This window comes from Ochotona princeps, chromosome 13 (assembly GCF_030435755.1).
Source record: "Ochotona princeps isolate mOchPri1 chromosome 13, mOchPri1.hap1, whole genome shotgun sequence".
NCBI lineage: Eukaryota > Metazoa > Chordata > Mammalia > Lagomorpha > Ochotonidae > Ochotona > Ochotona princeps.
Genome location: NC_080844.1, coordinates 48,465,480 through 48,482,785, shown reverse-complemented (window position 1 = coordinate 48,482,785; position 17,306 = coordinate 48,465,480). Strand labels below are relative to the sequence as shown.

The 17,306-nt window shown below is 56.1% G+C and overlaps 1 protein-coding gene across 4 annotated transcripts in view; it reads left to right on the top strand.

The window, feature by feature from the left end:
• Positions 1-17,306, top strand: part of SH3PXD2A (SH3 and PX domains 2A) — a 199,755-nt gene that overhangs the window by 145,935 nt on the left and 36,514 nt on the right. For 2 of the 4 annotated variants that reach the window (XM_058671921.1, XM_058671920.1), the window contains exons 7-8: positions 5,928-5,972; positions 11,709-11,840. In XM_058671921.1, the coding sequence (XP_058527904.1) occupies positions 5,928-5,972; positions 11,709-11,840 (177 nt within the window). The remainder of the gene's footprint in view (positions 1-5,927; positions 5,973-11,708; positions 11,841-17,306) is intronic. The other 2 variants (XM_058671919.1, XM_058671918.1) reach the window with 1 other exon arrangement.

The window sequence follows — 17,306 nt, the reverse complement described above, 5'->3', positions numbered from 1 at the left end:
GGCCTACCAACCTAGGATCTCTGCTGCTGTAGTAGCAGCAACATCTCCCATACCCGGGCCTTAAGTACTCATGATGAGCGAGCTACTGCTGCTCACCATAGCCAGGGGTGGGGAACCTTGTTCTGCCAAGGACCATTTGGATATTTATAGCATCATTCACAGGCCGTATACGATTATCAGCTTAACATTAGTCCGCTGTAGGCTTATTGGCTTTTCATGTCCCGCCTGCGTTTGCCTCAGCAGGACCTGACCAGGTGATTATGCCCATGAGGCTGGATGTTTTGGTTCATTTTCTGTTGCTTTAACCAAAGACCTGAGCCCAGGTGGTCTATGAGACTGGAAGGTCAGTGTTGAGCAACTGTCAGGGCAGTGAGCTGGAGGGGACACAGAAGTGTGTGTGGAGGAGAGAGAGAGAGAACAGAGGGAGGGAGTGAGTGCCCCTGCTCCTGGGAGAGAGGCTCACACACGTCCTGCCCCAAGTGCCCTGACAATCACAGTGCCTGTGACGAGAGTGTGCAGCTCTCATGGGATCTGGTTGCAGCAAAGGAGAATGGAGACCAGCTATTTCACAGCCGGCTCAAACAATAGGATTCCTAAGGCCAGGAGGACCTCTCCGGGTGAGAGGGCAAGGGGGGCCAGGAGGTGCTCACTGTGTTGGAGCCCTTGTTGGAGCCTGGCTGCCTGGGCAGAGACCACAGAAGCTAAGGCTGTGTGACCCTGTCCCAGGCCCGGGGTTTCTGGATAGCTTTTCTTCACCATGGAACTTATGCTGCTGGCTACGCTCATTGCCAACTCTCCCACCTGGGCCCGCAGCCCACTCTGGATTTATTAGTTTGGATGGGTGGGACTCACTGTACACACCAGGGAAGCATTCCTGGAAACAATAATTGGAGACTCGGTGTGGGGAAATGGAGCCCGCTGCTTACTGCGCTGGAGTTACTCGAGATGAAAAGAGGCCTTGTTGCAAACCTCAGGAAGCCGAAGAGCTACTCAGATTTTTTGAAGAATTTATTTTATTTATTTGAAAGGCAGAGAGAGATCTTTCATCTGCTGGGTCATTCCTCCAAATTACTGCAATGGCCGGGGCTGGGCCAGGCCAAAGCCAGGGGCCTGACACTTTATCCAGGTGTCCCACAAGGATGGCAGGGACCCAAGCACTTGGGCCAGATTTCGCTGCTTTTCCAGGTGCCCTGAGAGCTCCTGCATCATTTTTCTAGGATTTCCAATCATCACTTGGTTGTTTTGAGTGTCCTTGGGTTTCTGTATTTGGCTATAACCTGAGGCGCCTGCTTTCTACCCAACCTCTACCCCTTGGATTCCTGCAGTATTTGTAAGCTGGGAAGAATGGCTGAGGTGACTGAGGGTAGAATCCTCATCTCCTGGGATGTCACTGCTTTCACCACCAGAGTCCACGTACCCACAACCTCTCCCAGGCATTGGGCCGTTCAGTCTGAGCATGCCTCTGTGGAGAACAAGGTAGTTTTGTTTTTGTTTTGTTTTTTAAGACTTACTTATTTTTATTGGAAAGGTAGGTTAACAGAAAGGGAGAGAGTAAGATCTTCTATCTGTTGGTTCACTCCCCAAGTGGCCACAATAGTTAGAGCTGAGTTGATCTGAAGCCAGGAGCCAGGAGCTTCTTCTGGGTCTCTCACGTTGGAGCAGGGTCCCAAGGCCTTGGGCCTTCCTTTACTGCTTTCCTAGGCCACAGGCAGAGAGCTGGATGGGAAGTGGAGCAGCTGGGCCACAGACTGGCACCCATGTGGGATACTGGTATCACAGGGTGGAGGATAACCCTTCTGAGTCACAGCACTGATCCCAGGGTAAAATTTTTTAATCCTATTTGCAAAAAGAGGGGAAAGGCTCTGGGATTTGCTAAAGTGGCCGAGTGTGCACACAAGAACCAAAGGTTCTTTCTTTTTAATTTATTTATTTTATTGGAAAGGCAGATGTACAGAGAGGAGGAGAGACAGAGAGGAAGATCTTCCGTCTGATGATTCATTCCCCAGTGACCACAACAGCCGGTGCTGCATTGATCTGAAGCCAGGAGCCAGGAACCTTCTCCAGTCTCCCATACTGGTGCAGGGTCCCAAGGCATTGGGCCATCCTCGACTGCTTTCCCAGGCCACAAGCAGGGAGCTGGATGGGAAGTGGAGCTGCTGGGATTAGAACCGGCGCCCATATGGGATCCCGGCGCGTTCAAGGCAAGGACCTCAGCCATGATGCTATCACACCAGGCCCCAAAGATTCTTTCATTCTTGTTCCAGATCCTCCTATCTGGGCTGATTCTCTGCCTTTTTTTTTTTGATGCGGGTTTCCTGCGCTGAGCCTGCACGCACATGGTCTTCCCTGGAAAGTGTCTGTTTCTCTAGGAAGACTGATGACTTCAGCTGCAGTGCATTTGTGTAGTGGAAATTGCCAGGCCTCTGCTGGGGGAGTCTGGAGCATCCAGCAACTACTTTAGCAATGAAGAGGCCTGAGGGCTTGACTTTCCCTAATATGGCCATGGGGGCCCAGAGCAGGGAAGCCACTTGCCCAAGGCCACACAGTTAATGACCTGTAAGACCAGCTCACAGATTCCCAGGCTTGGGATCTGCCCTTCCTAGCAGGCCATGTTCTGTTGGTTCCAAGGCGGGAGCCAGCAGAGAGGAGGGAGGGAGGTAAAGACAGTGGGAAGGGCCAGGAGCAATTGGTTTGTGTCATTTGGCCATGCCTGTGTCTTGTTCCTTCACCCTGCTCTCTGTCCCTTCATTTCTGTTTTCCCTGCCCTGAGTCAGCAGCCTTATCTCTCCTGGCTCTGGGACAGGGGTCTGTGAGCCAGGACCCCCCTCCCCCCGTTCATTCACTGTAATGAGGCCAGCGGGTCTTTCCCCCACCCCTTTCTCCAGGAGGGAGACTGCTAGGGTGGGCTGGAGAGAAAGCAACTCCAAGCGGGGAGGATTCAGGGTAAGAGCAGCAGAACTGGACTAATTCTGCAGACCCAGAGGACTGGGAAATAAATCACTTTAAAAGACTTTTTTTTAAAGGGCTTTGTTTTCTGGTCCACTTCCCATTTTCCTTTGAGGAGAGGGAAGAGAAGGCCTCCTTAGGATTGGGGGAGGGGTGGAGGGAACGGGTGGCTGGGAGTGACTGCCCCTGGGTCAAGTCCAGCCTACCATCACCATGTGATTTTGACAGTAAAGCTGTTTTGAGCCACTCAGTATCTTCACAGGCCATACAACCCCCAAGGCCTGGGCTCTTGGCTCCCTGGGTCTGTGCAGGTCCCTATTCTAGCACAACAGATCTTCCTGGGGCCTCCAACAACATGCGTTCCCCTGGCTCACTGCTGAAGCATCACATTTCCCATTTTCTCTCTGCCAAGCAGATGGCGTGCACTGAGGTCAGGGAAGCTGAGATGGAGCGAGACATGGCTGACCTCTGAGCTGGGCCTGCCTAGGGCTTAGAGTGAGCCTGGCACTAGGCATGTGCAGGTGTATGGCTGGGTCTGACTCAGGAGCAGCCCACTTTGGCCACATCAGAGACACAATAGTAAAAGGGTGGAGCCTCAGCAAGGGCTGGGCACCGGGCAGCCAAGTCCACCCCCACCCCCATTCTGCCTTCAGACCTCTTTGGCCGGAAACAGCAGCTGAAAGTTGTGGACATGGGTCTGTTCCCAGCCCCACCAGGTCTTGCAAGCTGGCCCTGTGTGCCTGATGAGGTCTCCAGGAACCCTCCCTTCCCCCTCCCTCCTCTCTCCATCCCCCACCATTACAGCATCCAGTGGCGACTGGTGGTGGCTGGGGATGTCACTGTGACCCGGCGCCAGCCAATCCTTGTGAGTCTAGCATGGGACACCACGTGCTTTTTGTCCTGGCAGTCTCAGGAGCCAGCTTCTCCTGGTGGCCCCAGTGCTGACCGTACCAGGGGCCAGGCTTGTGCTGATCACTCTCATGGGAGATGTCGCCAACGGTGGCTGACCCTTTACCGAGCACTGACCGTGACCTTGCGCTGTGGACACTTCACGAAGCTACACAGCCGTCAGAAGGGGAGCATGTGCACTTTATCCTCAACGTCCACAGTTTCACACATGGACTCAGAGAGGCCACTTCCTCAAACAGGAGGGTCTGGGTTTGAACTCAGGCAGCCTGAGTCCTAGAACATGAGTCCTGGAAGAGAGAGTGGCAGCAAGCTCTGATGGCTTTGAGGTCTGTATTCTGCAAGAGATGGGCATCGCCCTATCCTTGTGTCCTTGGGCAAGCTTCTCACCTGCTCTGATTCAGTTTTTTTGTCTGCAGAATGAAGACAATGGTAGCACCCGTCATAGCAAGTCAGGCATGAAAAAGAAATGAGTGCTCAGCTCAGGGTGTGCACAGTGCATGTCTGTGACGGTGCTGGGAGCCTCCTGACCAGCATAGGGTGATGAGCAAAGGTGTGCCTCTCAGCCTCGCCTTGCCATTGTCCCTGCTGCAGCTGATGTCTGCTGCTTTGGAAGTGCTGGTCAGCCCATCCAAGAAAACACTGGCCAGGGCTGGCGTGGTGGCAGAGTGAATGAAGACGCCACCTGTGATACTAGCATCCCCCGTGAGCTCCCTGCTAATGAGTTGGGAAAGATGAAAAGATGAGCTTGTACCCCTGCAACCCCATAATGGGAGACCTCGTTGGAGTTCTGGGCTCCTGACCTGGCCTTTTGGGTCCGTTTAGGGAGTAGACCAGCAGATAGAAGACCTCTCTGTCTCGTTTCTGTAACTCTGCCATTCAAATAAATAAATCCTAAAAAAGAAAAAAAAAAGGGAAGAGAAGGAAAGAAAGAGTGTCCTCAGGGCACCCAAGGGAGCCATGTAACTTGGATTGTTACTGGAAGGTTCCTCTGCTGCTGAGCAGGGCCAGGAATGCACACCCACCCTGTGAAGGTTTGGTAACCCTCCTATATTGTATTCTTATTTATTCAAAAGGGAGAGAGACTAACTTTTAATCTGCTGATGCAGGCCAGGAGCCAGGAGCCAGGAGCCTGACCCTCAGTCCTGGCCTCCCCCGTGGATGCCGGGACCCAAAGTCCTAGAGCCATTGCCTGCCATGTCCCAAGGTCTACACTAGCAGGAAGCTGGAATCGGAAGCAAAACCAGCACTAGTACAGGAAGTGGGCATCCCAAGTAGTGACTTGACCACAGTGCCAAACACCTACCCCTCCCTGATGTTTCAGGCAGGATCAGACAGGGACACATCTCCTAATCCTGCGCTCTGGCATGGCGCTTTTGATTCTTGTTCCTCCCTCTTAGCCCCATTTCACCCATGGAAAGACTGAGGGCCAGCTTGCGCTCTACTATCAGAGTCTAGAATGGAGATCTCATTTCCTCTTCAGCCCTCAGGGTCCCTGTCCTTCCAGGTCAAGATTGGGAGGGAGAAGTGTCTCCTGCTAGGGTCTGTCTGCCTCATGGGTAGGATGATGGCAAGGTGGGGCCTTAGGGTCCCTTGGATGTGGTATCCCCAGACTCAGGGAGTGTCCTCTGCTGCTCTAACCCTGGCACTGAAGCTTCGATCCAGATTGTTGAGGCTGCCAAACTGTTAGGAGAAGCCACCTGACCCAGTGGGACCAGTCACCTACGTGGCCAGCGGGGAAGGGCCGGGCCTCCTGCTCTAAAGCCAGAGTAACCCGTGGGCCCCCCTTCCAGGGAGGGGTTGTGTAGGATCCTATGTGCTCTAGAGGATTCCAGTGTTTCACCAGACACTTCATTATCCCTGTCCCAGCCTCTGTAATCACACGGGCCCACGCCCAACAGCCAGCCCAGAGCCAGGAAATCACTCCCATCCCCTCCCCCGCCTTCCGCGTTGGCGGCCAAGCCCGCGGGCCCTGCAACCACTGGTCTCGGACCTCCTGCCTGCCTAACGGTTCTCTCTCTCTCCTGCTCTGCTTCTCCTTCCCGTCGCCGCTTGCTCTCTGGGGGACTCAGAAGTGTGGCTGTCCAGCTGGGCAGAGTCTCCCAAGAAGGACACAACAGGTACGGGCTGGCATTGCATGTGAGTGCATGTGTGTAACTGGTGTAGCCAGCACGTGAGCGCGGGTACCTGCAGGCTGCATTCCATCTTCACGCCTCCCTGTACCACGGGCCAGCCTTCACCTTCACAGCAAGTGGGCGTCCTCTACAGCTGTGTCGTTGGCCTTCCAGGGCCACCCAGACTAGCCCGTGGTGCCATCCTCCCAGGGAACTGTGTAACAGCCATGGGGGTTTGAGTCAAGGCTGGGCAGCCTCCTGTAGGGTCTGAGATGCACACCTGCCCAGTGGTGGGTGCCCACGATTGTTCAGCACTGTTCATTTGCCTGATCAGGTGAGGAGGGGCAGCCAGTAATGCCCAGTCCCAACTTTCAGGCATTTAACTGAGACCAAGAGCAAAGGAGCCTGAGCCTGGCTCCCAGCCATCCCTGGCGCTGCCCCCAAGCCTGGGTCTCAGCACCCATGCCCCAATCATCCAGAGTGCCGGACTGCTTTTCTCTGGCCCCCTGCCTGGCTGAGATGACCCACAGGGACTCTGGCCTTGGTCTGCGTCCCGGTAGAGCAGGGCTGGAGATTGAGAATTTGCCTTTGGCCTTTGGTTTTATTGGACAATGGTAGGCCTCCGCAGCAAACAGGATTCTTGACTGTGGAGGGTCAGGGAATGGGTTTGTTTGTTTGTTTGTTTGTTTTAGATTTATTTATTTTTATTGCGAAGTCAGATATATAGGGAGGAGGAGAGACAGAGAGGAAGATCTTCCTTCCAATGATTCATTCCCCAAGTGAGCACAACAGCCAGTGCTGCGACTATCCGAAGCCAGGAACTTCCTCCCGGTCTCCCATACTGGTGCAGGGTCCCAAGGCTTTGGGCCATCCTCGACTGCTTTCCCAGGCCACAAGCAGGGAGCTGGATGGGAACTGGCGCCCATATGGGATCCTGGCACATTCAAGGCAAGAGCTTTAGCTGCTAGGCCACTGCTCCAGGCCCAGGGAGTGGGGTTTTTCCAAGGGTCTTTTAGGGTGTTTCACCATTTCTCAAAGTGCTACCCACCCCCATGCCCACCCTCCAGGTGCAGAGCTGCAGGCTGGGGGAGGGTCCTGGCCCCACTTTCAGGGGCTTGAGACCCAGGGAAATGGGAGGCAGCCAGGTTTGGATAAGGCAGGGGCTGGGAGTGGGTGGGAAGGCAGGCCCCTCCACCTTGCCAGCAGCACCCTTCTGGTGCTCTCAGTGCTGAGGGCCTGGGCCTGAGCTAATCTCTGGGCTCTGCTCCCTGCTTCCCCTCTCCTTGAGCCAGTAAGCAGAGCCCACTTGGCCCACAGTGATGCATTCTATTCACCACACGTATGGCTGAGAGGCTAGCAGGCCCCAGTGGCCTGGGAAGAGCCAGCGGGAGGGAGTAGGGGACCTTGGTGGCATGCCCAGGGCTGGGGGAGGCCACCTCTGCAGCTCAGCATCTTGCGATGGACCCGTCTGTGGCCAGCAGGGGAGCAGAGGGATCTCAGCCGGTCAGGGGTCTCAGGCAAGCGGCCCGGTTTTGCTGGGCTTTGGTCTCCCCATCTAGAATGTGGGTGTGTTGTGTGAGACCAAAAACTCCGAGGTGAGGGGCTGGGGTGGAGCTAGATCCTTGTAGATAAGGCTCTGCTGGCTGCATGGCTTGGCCTCCATCCGCCCCAGCATGGCCTCTGGATGCTGAGCTGGCTCTCTCTCCAGCTGGCCAGTCCACTGCCTGCCTGGAGATGGGGTCTGGGAGGGGCACTGCACAGAGCCACAGCCTCCCTTCTCCACCCTCCTTCCTCCTGGCTGCCCTGGCCCTGAGCCTGCGGGCTCTCAGGCAGCTGAGGGACAAAAGCTCTCCAGCACTCTGTTTCCTCTGTTATTCTGTAAACAACTCCTACAGCTTATATAGGACTATCCTCCCCAGCAGGGAAGACCCCTGCAGGATCTGTCACTACCACCTCTTGCAGATAAGGAAGCTACAGCCCAGAGAAAGCCAGTGTCCTGAGCTAGCCAAAGCAAAGCTAGGTTCTAAGGCTCGACCTCTGATGATTAGAGTCTCAGGTTGTGATCGTGGCCATGGTTGTGTCATGTGCACTAGCTCAGGGTTGTTGTCCTAGAGATAGTCGCCCACTGGCTGGCTTGGGGTAGCGGGGAGATGCTCCTGGAGGTCCCCGCAAACTTGGGCTTGGTAGGAGTGCCACTGGTAGAGAGAAAAGGAGAAGGCATTCCTGGCAAGGGACAGCAGCTAAAGCAGAAACTTGGAAAGTAAGAGACTGCATGGAACAGTGCCCTTGTCCCATAGTAGGTGGCTGGGCATCCTTACTGTTGGTGTGGAACCAGTGGAGGTGGGATGTGGGCAGGTAGTAGGGCACATGGGAGCTCACACAGGCCAGAGGATCGGGCTGAGGTTGGTGGAGAAATGCAGGTGACCCCCGTGGGGCCTCAGCAGGTGCAGCAGAAGCCATGTCAGGAAGCACAAGGCTCATGCAAAGTCCTGTGTTCACTTGGGAGACACTCCACTCTCCCTCTGGGTTCCTGCCAGGACCTGAGCCCGTCCCACCCCCACCCTTGGGCAGATCCGTCCTGTCCCCAGTTTTTGCAGGACTGTTCTAGGAGGGGATCCCCTGAAGGAGCAGCCTCTCTGCAGGATGACATCACCTCCCGCCAGCTGCCAGGGTTTCTCCCCCAGGTGCCGCTCCCAGCTACTGCCCACATGGCAGCCAGCACCCTAGGAGCTCGCTAATCTGTGTGTCTGCCCCTTCGTGCTGTCTGTGAAGCCCAGAAGCCGCTTCCTCTGCTTTTCTACCTATCTCTCCCAGTGGCAGTTTTCTGAGAGCTCATGCCAATTTTCCAAGGAGGCCTCTCTTGGAAATCCTGCCTCAGATTTTCTTGACTTGGCCCGTCATGAGCCAAAGTCTCACCACGCCCCAGGACTGCCTTCCCTTCCCATCTCCTTGCTTGCATCTCCTGTCCCCCAGGGCAGAGCTCTTGTTCACCCTCACTTTTTCCACCTGCCTCTTCTATCTGTGAGCCTAGGCATCCAACTGCCCCCCATCTTCCAGCAATGAGGCCCTGCCAGTTTGCCCACATCAACTCAGTAAACCCAACAGCTCCCTGTGTGCCTCTCTGCAGTTCCCTAGAGTCCTGCAGGCAGGCAGACTGTGGGTCTGGGCAGTGAGGGTAGCAAAAGGCAACTGGAAGTCCACACGGCAGCCTTTATTAAGCATCAGTTGTGTGCTAGGAATGTGAGGATAGGGTGCACCAAAGGCCTGCTGTTCCTTGTAAGATTTAAGGTCAAGATTCCAGGCAGAGTTGTCCAGGTGGATTTGGCCTCCTTCCCAGCCTTAAGGAAATTGCTTACTTTTTCGAGTCCCAGCTTGCTCACTTTGTATAAATTGGGGCTGGAGCAGGCTCTGTTGTAAGTAGCTGCTGTGAGGATGGCACAAGCTGACACGGTCTGCTGCCTGGCATAACTTGGACCCTGATTAGAAGAGGCAGGCTCGCTGCCATGATCTGGGTAACCTAGATGCTCTGCCACCTGCTGTGTGACTCCTCTCAAGTTTTCCTCTCTAAGCTTGCAAGGTGGGAAGGAGGCAGGGAGCCCTCAGAGCTCACGCCTACAGGGCAGGGGCTAGCACCCACCCACAGGCACTTCAAGCACACTGCCCCCAGGGCAGGTCCTGAGGTCCCCTGGGCCACTGTGGGAGGTAGCCAGTGAGCCCAGCACTCAGTACTGCCGCTGTTTGTGGGGCTGGCTACACCTGTGTGCAGAGCAGAGCTGGCCTAGGTACCCTGCAGTGGAGGAGCTAATGGGGCTGTGCTTGGGCATACCTTTGGGGTGCAGCTCAGCTGGAACCAGGTCCCTTCCAAGTCTCCAGAAGGCCAAGCCGGGGCTTCAGCGCCAACCTCTCAGAGAAGGAAGCCCAGGGCAGTGTTTCTTTCCCCTCCAAGGAGAGCCCCTCAACAGGTGGTTTTTCTGTGACTGAGACCCCCTGCCCTGGAGTGAAGGAACCTACACATCTGAGCGTATCTCTCACTCATGGCTGCAATAAGTACTGTGACAGGTGTCAGTGATTCTGAGCTACCAGGTGAGGGTAATTGTGCTGGAAGAACAGGATGCATGGAGCAGCCATTAGATGCAGCTGCTCTCTCATGGAAAAAGACGGGCTTAGAAGACACTGGATGTGTTCCCATTGATTAGTCCGTGAAATGGCTTGAGAGGGGAATAGTGAGGATGAAATGGGGCCGTAAATGTTCCCAGTACTTGAATCAGAATCAAGCATATAGGGGATGTGGCTGCGGGTCAAGGCCCTCAAGGGACCACGTGGAAGCTTGGAGACCCTCAGCCATTCCTAAGTCCTGACTAGTGGTGTTGCGCCCCCCCCACCCCCCGCCTTTGTGGTGATTGACATTCAGCTAGCTAGCTAGCTCACAAAGTGCACTAGAAAAAGGAAAAAGTGCATAAGCAGTTGGGGTGGTCTGAGAGGCCTTCCTAAGGAGGTGACTCCAGGGTCTGTGGCTTGTGGAACCTGTTTAGCTCCTAGCAGGGTTTATAATGTTTTGAGTAACTTCTCCTTCACCCTTAATGATGGCAGCAGTTGACGACCAGGGAAGCGTGTTCAGCCATGCCCAGCACCACTCAGCAAGGAAGCTGAGCTGGCCACCCTGACTAACCACTTTCCAACATCGTGCTAGCTCTGGGAGCCTGGGGCCGCCTGTCCTGTTCCTGCTGCACCCCTATTTTGGACTCCTTGGGCTCCCCTAAGCTCCCTTGAGGTGGGCCGAAGCAGCTGGGAGCCACTGGAGTTTGTGTGATTGCCGGCAGCCGCCAAGCCCACCCAAACCCTGTGGAAACAGGGCTGATCAAGCCAGCCTGACACCCATCCCTCAAGCATGTCCTTCCCAGGGGGCCGGGGAAGGCAGTACCTTAGAGTGCTGCCGACCCGAGGGGGCCAGGGAGGGGTGCAGGGGGCAGGGACAGAGCCGAACTTGAGGAACAGTCGGCAGGGGGTGGGCCGGGCTAGGACGTTCTTCTTGGATTTCAAGTAAACAGTCTGGGCCCTCCCCCCTGGGCTGCCTCCACCCCTGGCTCCCCATTCGACGGGTCTCATGTGTTTCTATTTAAGGGTTGCGAGCAAACCCCTGCGATTGGCGGCCTCAAACCCTCGGACTGCTTGCCGGGCCGGGCTGCGGGAGCTTGCTCTCCCGCTCTGCTCTCCCCTCCACCCGCCCGCCGGGTGCACAGCTGCCCTCGCTCTCCGGCCTCCCAGGGGCCTCCTCCCGGCCTTTCCTCCTCCTCCTCCTCCTCTCTACTGTGCTCTGGCCTCAGCCCTCATGAGCCGCCCACGGGCTCGCTCACGGCCCAGTCAGCCTGCCCCGGCTGGCCCGGGCATCCGGAGAGCCCACGTCGTCGGCCCCAGGCTCTGCCCCATGCGGGGCTGTGACTGCTAGCACCTCCTCGCGGCAGAGGTCCCCTTCCCCAAGTCTCCTTGGCCTCTGTCTCCATCTCTGTGTCTCTGCTCCCCTCCCTTTTCCCCGTCCCCTGGCTCCCCATGTCCCCCCGGTGTGGGGCCTTGCTATATGGCCTGTCCTTGGGGCCCGGTGAGCCGCAAGCCCTGGCTTCGGGCCGTCCCTCGGAGCAGCACTGGCGACCGAGCAGCCTCCCCCGAGGCCAATGGACAGGGGGCGCCCCGGCCGCGGGGCCATGGCCGGCCGCTGGCTCACCGCGTGCTTTCTGCCCCCGCCAGGTGCCGACAGCAACGCCGAGCCCATGATCCTGGAACAGTATGTGGTTGTGTCCAACTATAAGAAGCAGGAGAACTCAGAGCTGAGCCTCCAGGCCGGGGAGGTGGTGGACGTCATCGAGAAGAATGAGAGCGGTGAGTTGGCGGCCCCTGTAGCCATGGCCAATTGCTTGGGGGTGGGAGGACACGCTGCCTGCCGCCTCACCAGGGCTGGTTTTTGTTCCTTGCCTCCTCCCCCTCCACAGCTATACGTTATTTCCATCTGGCAGGAGAGGGCTCTGCCGGCTGAAGTTTTTCCACGTTGGTCTGGGCCGCAGGCCAACACTGCCTGGTGCTGGAAGAATGTCTCCCCAACATGCGGTGTAATTAACTGGCTTGTGTTAATGTGAAGCTGTGGTAGCAGTGTCCAGCCCCGGCTCAAGGGTGCCCAGCCTATCCCTGGTGGGGCCAGATTCCAAGCCAGGTTCCAGGCAGGGTCAGGAGAAGACCTGACCAACTGGTGTGGGGAAGGTGGGCCCTAACATCACCATGGGGCCCAGGGGGGCCCAGTTTCCCTGGCAGGTTGTCCAAGCAGGGACCGGGCCTGTGGGAGCTGGAAGGGACTGGGCAGTGAGCTGACTGCCCCCTGCTGAGCTTGAGGCCCTCTGGGGCCTGGGAGGAGACCCAGCCTGGGAGAGGTGAAGCCAGATCCTGTGCCAGCAGGGTCCCTGTCACAGGGGCTGTGCCCATGCTGCCCAGAGGTTTGGTGAGGATAAGGTTCTAATAGTGCAGACCCAAGTCACCTGCTGTCCTTGGCAGCAGGTGTTCATGGAGAGGGGGCTGGGTTGCAGCCCTGAGGTGCAACTCGTAAAGGCTAGGAATAGGACGTGGCTAGGCAATGCTTACACCTGGAGTCTGTCTGGGGTGAGGTGTTTGGTTTTGGTTTCAGTTTGCTGCAGGGAAGTCTCTGTACCAGGAACTTTCTTGATCTGACTGGTGGACCTGCCCAGAGGGGAGGGGTCTGTTTGCCTGGCTTTGCCCCACCCCCATTGTGTTTTCTTCTGGTGTTTGAAGTACTCCTGTGCTCATTTTGTAGACAGGATAACTAAGACCCAGAAAGATGGAGGGGGAAACAGCTTGCCTGGTGAAAAGCAGAGCTGGGACATTGCTGGGATCCTGGCTGCCATCCGCCCACCCCCAGCTTAAGCGGTGAACAACAGGGTGTAGAAGTTTATGGCGGAAAGAGAACTAACCAATACCTTGGAAGGTGGGAGAATTTGGTACATGGGTTATGATGCCCCATGGGATACCATGTCCGGTACCCAATGCCCATATTTGCATCCAACTTCCTGCTAATGTGCAACCTGGGAGGCATTGGTGATGGGCCAGGGGGTCTGAGCCCTGCCAGCCACGTGGGCACCTCTCAATTGACATCTGGGCTTCTGGCTTCAGCTGTTACAGGCATTTGGACAGTGAACCCATAGATACATTTCTCTATGCCTCAGTTTCTCTCTTTGCATTTCAGATAAAGGAGTTAATTTGGGGAACAAATAAATTTAAAATGTGTGCATAGTTGCTTGTAATTACGCATTTTCCATGAGCTTTTTGAAGATGCCTTATAGCTGTAGGGATGCTCACAAGATCTCAGGGGGCATCTAAGGGAAGCAGGGGCTCTGGAACATGTTTCCTGGAGCACGACTATGCTGTGTGACCCCAGGCCTCACCCATGGCCCTCCTGGCTCCTGGCCCCTTTGCAGAGAGATCAGCCCCTTGTGCCAGGAGTCGTCAGCAAAGTGGTGGGCAGCACAGCCAGGTCCTGCTGTCCCAAGGGCACACACACATTTGGCTATCGTGACACACAGTAGACTTCAAGTTCAAGGTTCCATGCTCCCCAGGGGCTCATGTGCCCTTCCCACTTCACATTCATGACCGTGGAACATTTGGTCCTATCCAGGACCAAGCCCGTGTTGGGTGTGGAGACACCAGCTGTCCCAGGAGGTCTGGTGGCTGACTGGCTGGCTAAGTAAAACCCCTCATGTCCTATAGTGGCTGTCTTGTCCACAGACCCTGCAAGGGAGCTGCTGTTCCTAGAAGTACGATTCAACCTGCCCACCTGCTGGCTAGGTGGCTTCAAATTCCTTGCCTCCTCTGAGCCTCAGTTAGCCCCTCTATAAGTGTGTGGTGGGAGGGGGTGGGGAGTTGCTTAGAAGTAGGGCCTGGAGCAGATGCCTGCTACCCCCGGCAGTTGTGTACACCCCAGCATGGCCAGGTGACTCACTGGGCCTTGGGTATTGACTGGGGAGACACTCGCTGAACACGCCTTTTCCACCTTTCCACTAGCTTGCTGCCTTTGTCCCAGGCACAGATGGCAGGCAGCTCAGCTGCCCAGTTGCTCTTGGGGACTGGAATGCTATGTCCCCTGTTGCCTTGTCTGTTGCCATCAGTCACCAACCATCCTGGCATGTGCTCTGGCTGAAGCAGAGTGGAGAAAGACAAGGGGGCCCAAGCTGTGCATCTCCAGGAAGGTGGTGCCCCTGCTCGAGGAAGCTGGAGGCCCCGGCATGGGGGGAGGGGAGGCGGGGCGGGGCATGCAGCCTGCATGCTGGCTTTGGAGGGAGTGGTGAGTGAGGCTTTTGAACTCTGAAACAAAGGCCCAATTGTGATGCCTTTGACCTGGGATGGTATGGTGGCGGGCGTGTTGGCATTTCCACTGGCTGTGTGGGGCCACAGCCCCAGGCAGGGCTGTCCCCTATCTTTGGGGCCTGATCTCGCCCACTGGGTGCCTTCTCACTTGGCTGGGCATAGCTCAAGTAAGGTGTGTATGTGTGGAGGGCTACAGCCATCCCTGGCTTTGCCTGTTCATCAGAGCCCTCTGGCTGCGCTTACTGCCACAAGTGGTACATGGGCATTTGTGGGCACTAGGCTCTGAGTGAGGAAGGCAGCAGCTGCCAGGCTGTGTGCTCCTTCTGTGAAAGCAGTAGGATGGAGGACAGCTCCACCCAATGGAGGTACTTTGGCCCTCTTGTGGCTGAACTACCTGCCTGAGCAACTCGGAATCTGAAGGTCCTCCCTTACCAACTCATGGTTGGATGACCATGGATGTCCCTGTGTCGCTGTGCTCTAGTGTGGCAGGAATTCCCATGGGTAGCAGTTGGGGCTGGGGTGTGTGACTTCTGAGCATGGAGGATGAGCCCCTGGGGGGCAGCCAAAGGGCAGGAGTCAAGACACCCAGAGCCAGTCCCACGTGGCTTCAAGGAAGGCATTATTGGTTGGGTAGCAACCTTGGGGCCCAACTCTGGAAAAGCTTGCCTGGTTGTGCCACAGGATCACTTGTGAGGTGGGTATAGGCAGTAGCCCTCTAGTTCTGTCTGTGGGAACCCCCCTGCCCTTGGCATAGGCAGTGGTGCCTGAGATGCCGCCCTTATAGGACATTGTTATACCTCTGAGGCCACATCCACTGCACCCTCCCATGGGCCCCATTTGGTCCCCGGTCTGGGCTGAGCAGCGATGCTGGGGTTCTGTCGTTCTGGTTTCTCCTCCAGCCTTCCAGAGTGGGTCCCTCCTCCGCAGGACTGCAGGCCAGGGAAGGAAGCAGGGAGATGAGTCAGCAGAGTTTTCCCTGCCTCAGCTTTCTCTCCGCGTCTCTGCTTCCTGGCACCGGCGTGGTGCACTGGGAATTCTCGGACCTCCTTGGAAGCCAGGACTGCCGAGCTCCTGTGGCTCGTCCCTTTGCCTGGCCAGTGAGAACAGGGAGCCTTGGAGAGAGTTTGCGAATCTTCGTTCCCCTCCAGTGTCAGCACTTTATTCCTAACGGGGTTGCCAACAGAGGACTGAAACTCATTCAGACATGCCCAAGAAGTCAGTGGAAGGATACAGGAAAATCTCAGCAAATCTGAGAGGGAGCAAAGCAAACGGCAGCTGTGGGATCTTGAGGCTGAGACTGGGAACCTGGTTCTTGGCAGGGGCATGGGCAAGCTAGGGTGGTGGTATAGACTGCCTCTTGTCCTGTGTGGATGCCAGATGGAGCTGTGTCTTCTGTGTCTTTTGCTTAGTGCTTACCAAGGAACCCCCCGCGCGCACACACACACACACCCCCTGCATAGCTATCTCAGACTTCAGGCTACCCTGCTGCTAGAAACCATGTTCTAGCACAGACAGGACAGGCTGTCAGCAGAAAGGCATGCTGCTTGCAATCTGCACTAGGTATAAGTGGATGCCTAAAAGGATTTTTTTTAAACTGGAAAGTCAAATGTACTATAGAGAGAAGGAGAGACAGAAAGGTCTTCTGTCCACTGGTTCAATCCCCAAGTGGCCACAACGGCCACAATGGCCAGAGCTGAGCTGATCTGAAGCCAGGAGCCAAGAGTTGCTTCTGGGTCTCCCGTGCAGGTGCAGGGTCCCGAGGCACTGGGACATTCTCTACTGCTTTCCCAGGCTACAACCAGGGAGTTGGATGGGAAGTGGAGCAGTTGGGACACGAACCGGCACCCACATAGGATCCTGCCATATGCAAGGTGAGGATTTAGCCACTGAGTCATTGCACGGGGCCCAGATAAATGGATTCCTATTCTGCTCTCCACAGCAGCCTTTTAAGAGCTTGAGTCGCAAAAAGTACTCTGCATTTTCCCTCCTCCCCACAGAGATGGGGTCAGTGCTACCAAAGTCTTGCCCCAACCATCTGGGAACATTGTTCTCTGCTAGCTCTCTCAGTGCAGGCCACTGTGTTTTCCTGCTAACTGGTTTGTCCACTCCAAGGTTCCTCCTGGTCCCAGACTATGTCTGGCCTGCCACTGTTGTCCATGTTGCAGAGCTGGGCTGAAGGATTCAGAACCAGCTCTGCTCACACCCAGGGAAGAGGTGCTGTTGAAGGCAAGCACTGTTGAAAGCAAGCTCAGAATGATCTGGCAGAGAGGGCGCCGCAGGCTGCTTTTCATCTTAATTCGCTGGCTCAGTAAGAGAGGAAGACCCTGGGCCAGTTTCTTGGGTCCTCTAGGCATCAACGTTTGGGCCTGTGAAATGGATCTCACATTACTCACAGCTCTGGTGCTGGTGGATGTTGATTCCACAGCATCCAGTGCTTAGTGCAGGACTTGGAGCACACTGAATGCTCCATGTGTGCCAGCAATCCTGGGACCACTGGTCTGGGTCACCTGGTGGGTGAGCCCATTTCCTCCCCTCCTCACCTCCATTTCCTCACCAAGCCAGGCAGTGGGCTGCACTGGGTTATTTGCAAGGACGCTGCACCAAGCTGGCATAAGGTATGGGTATGGAGGATGGGTCTCTATGTCAACCTTGGGCAAAAAAGAGGGCTGCAGGCAGAAGTCAGGGTCTCGTGGTCACCCAACAGTAGTATTCTCATGGGAGTAGAGGCCTTCATGCTAGGTTGAGAAGGGGGAGGCCTACCAGTGACATGCCTAGCCAGGCTGTACCTTCCACTGTAGCTCTGTGGTGTGGTGCCGAGCTGCAGTGCCTGCCCCCCCCCCTCAGATCATCACAGGTGAACCTGGTATAGATAGGAGGGCTATTCAGAGGAAGAGGCATCGTTAAACCAGGCCTTGGAGAATGCAAGGGTGTAGCTGGGCAGAAAGTGGAATGTGAGACAGATGGCAGAGTAGGCATCTG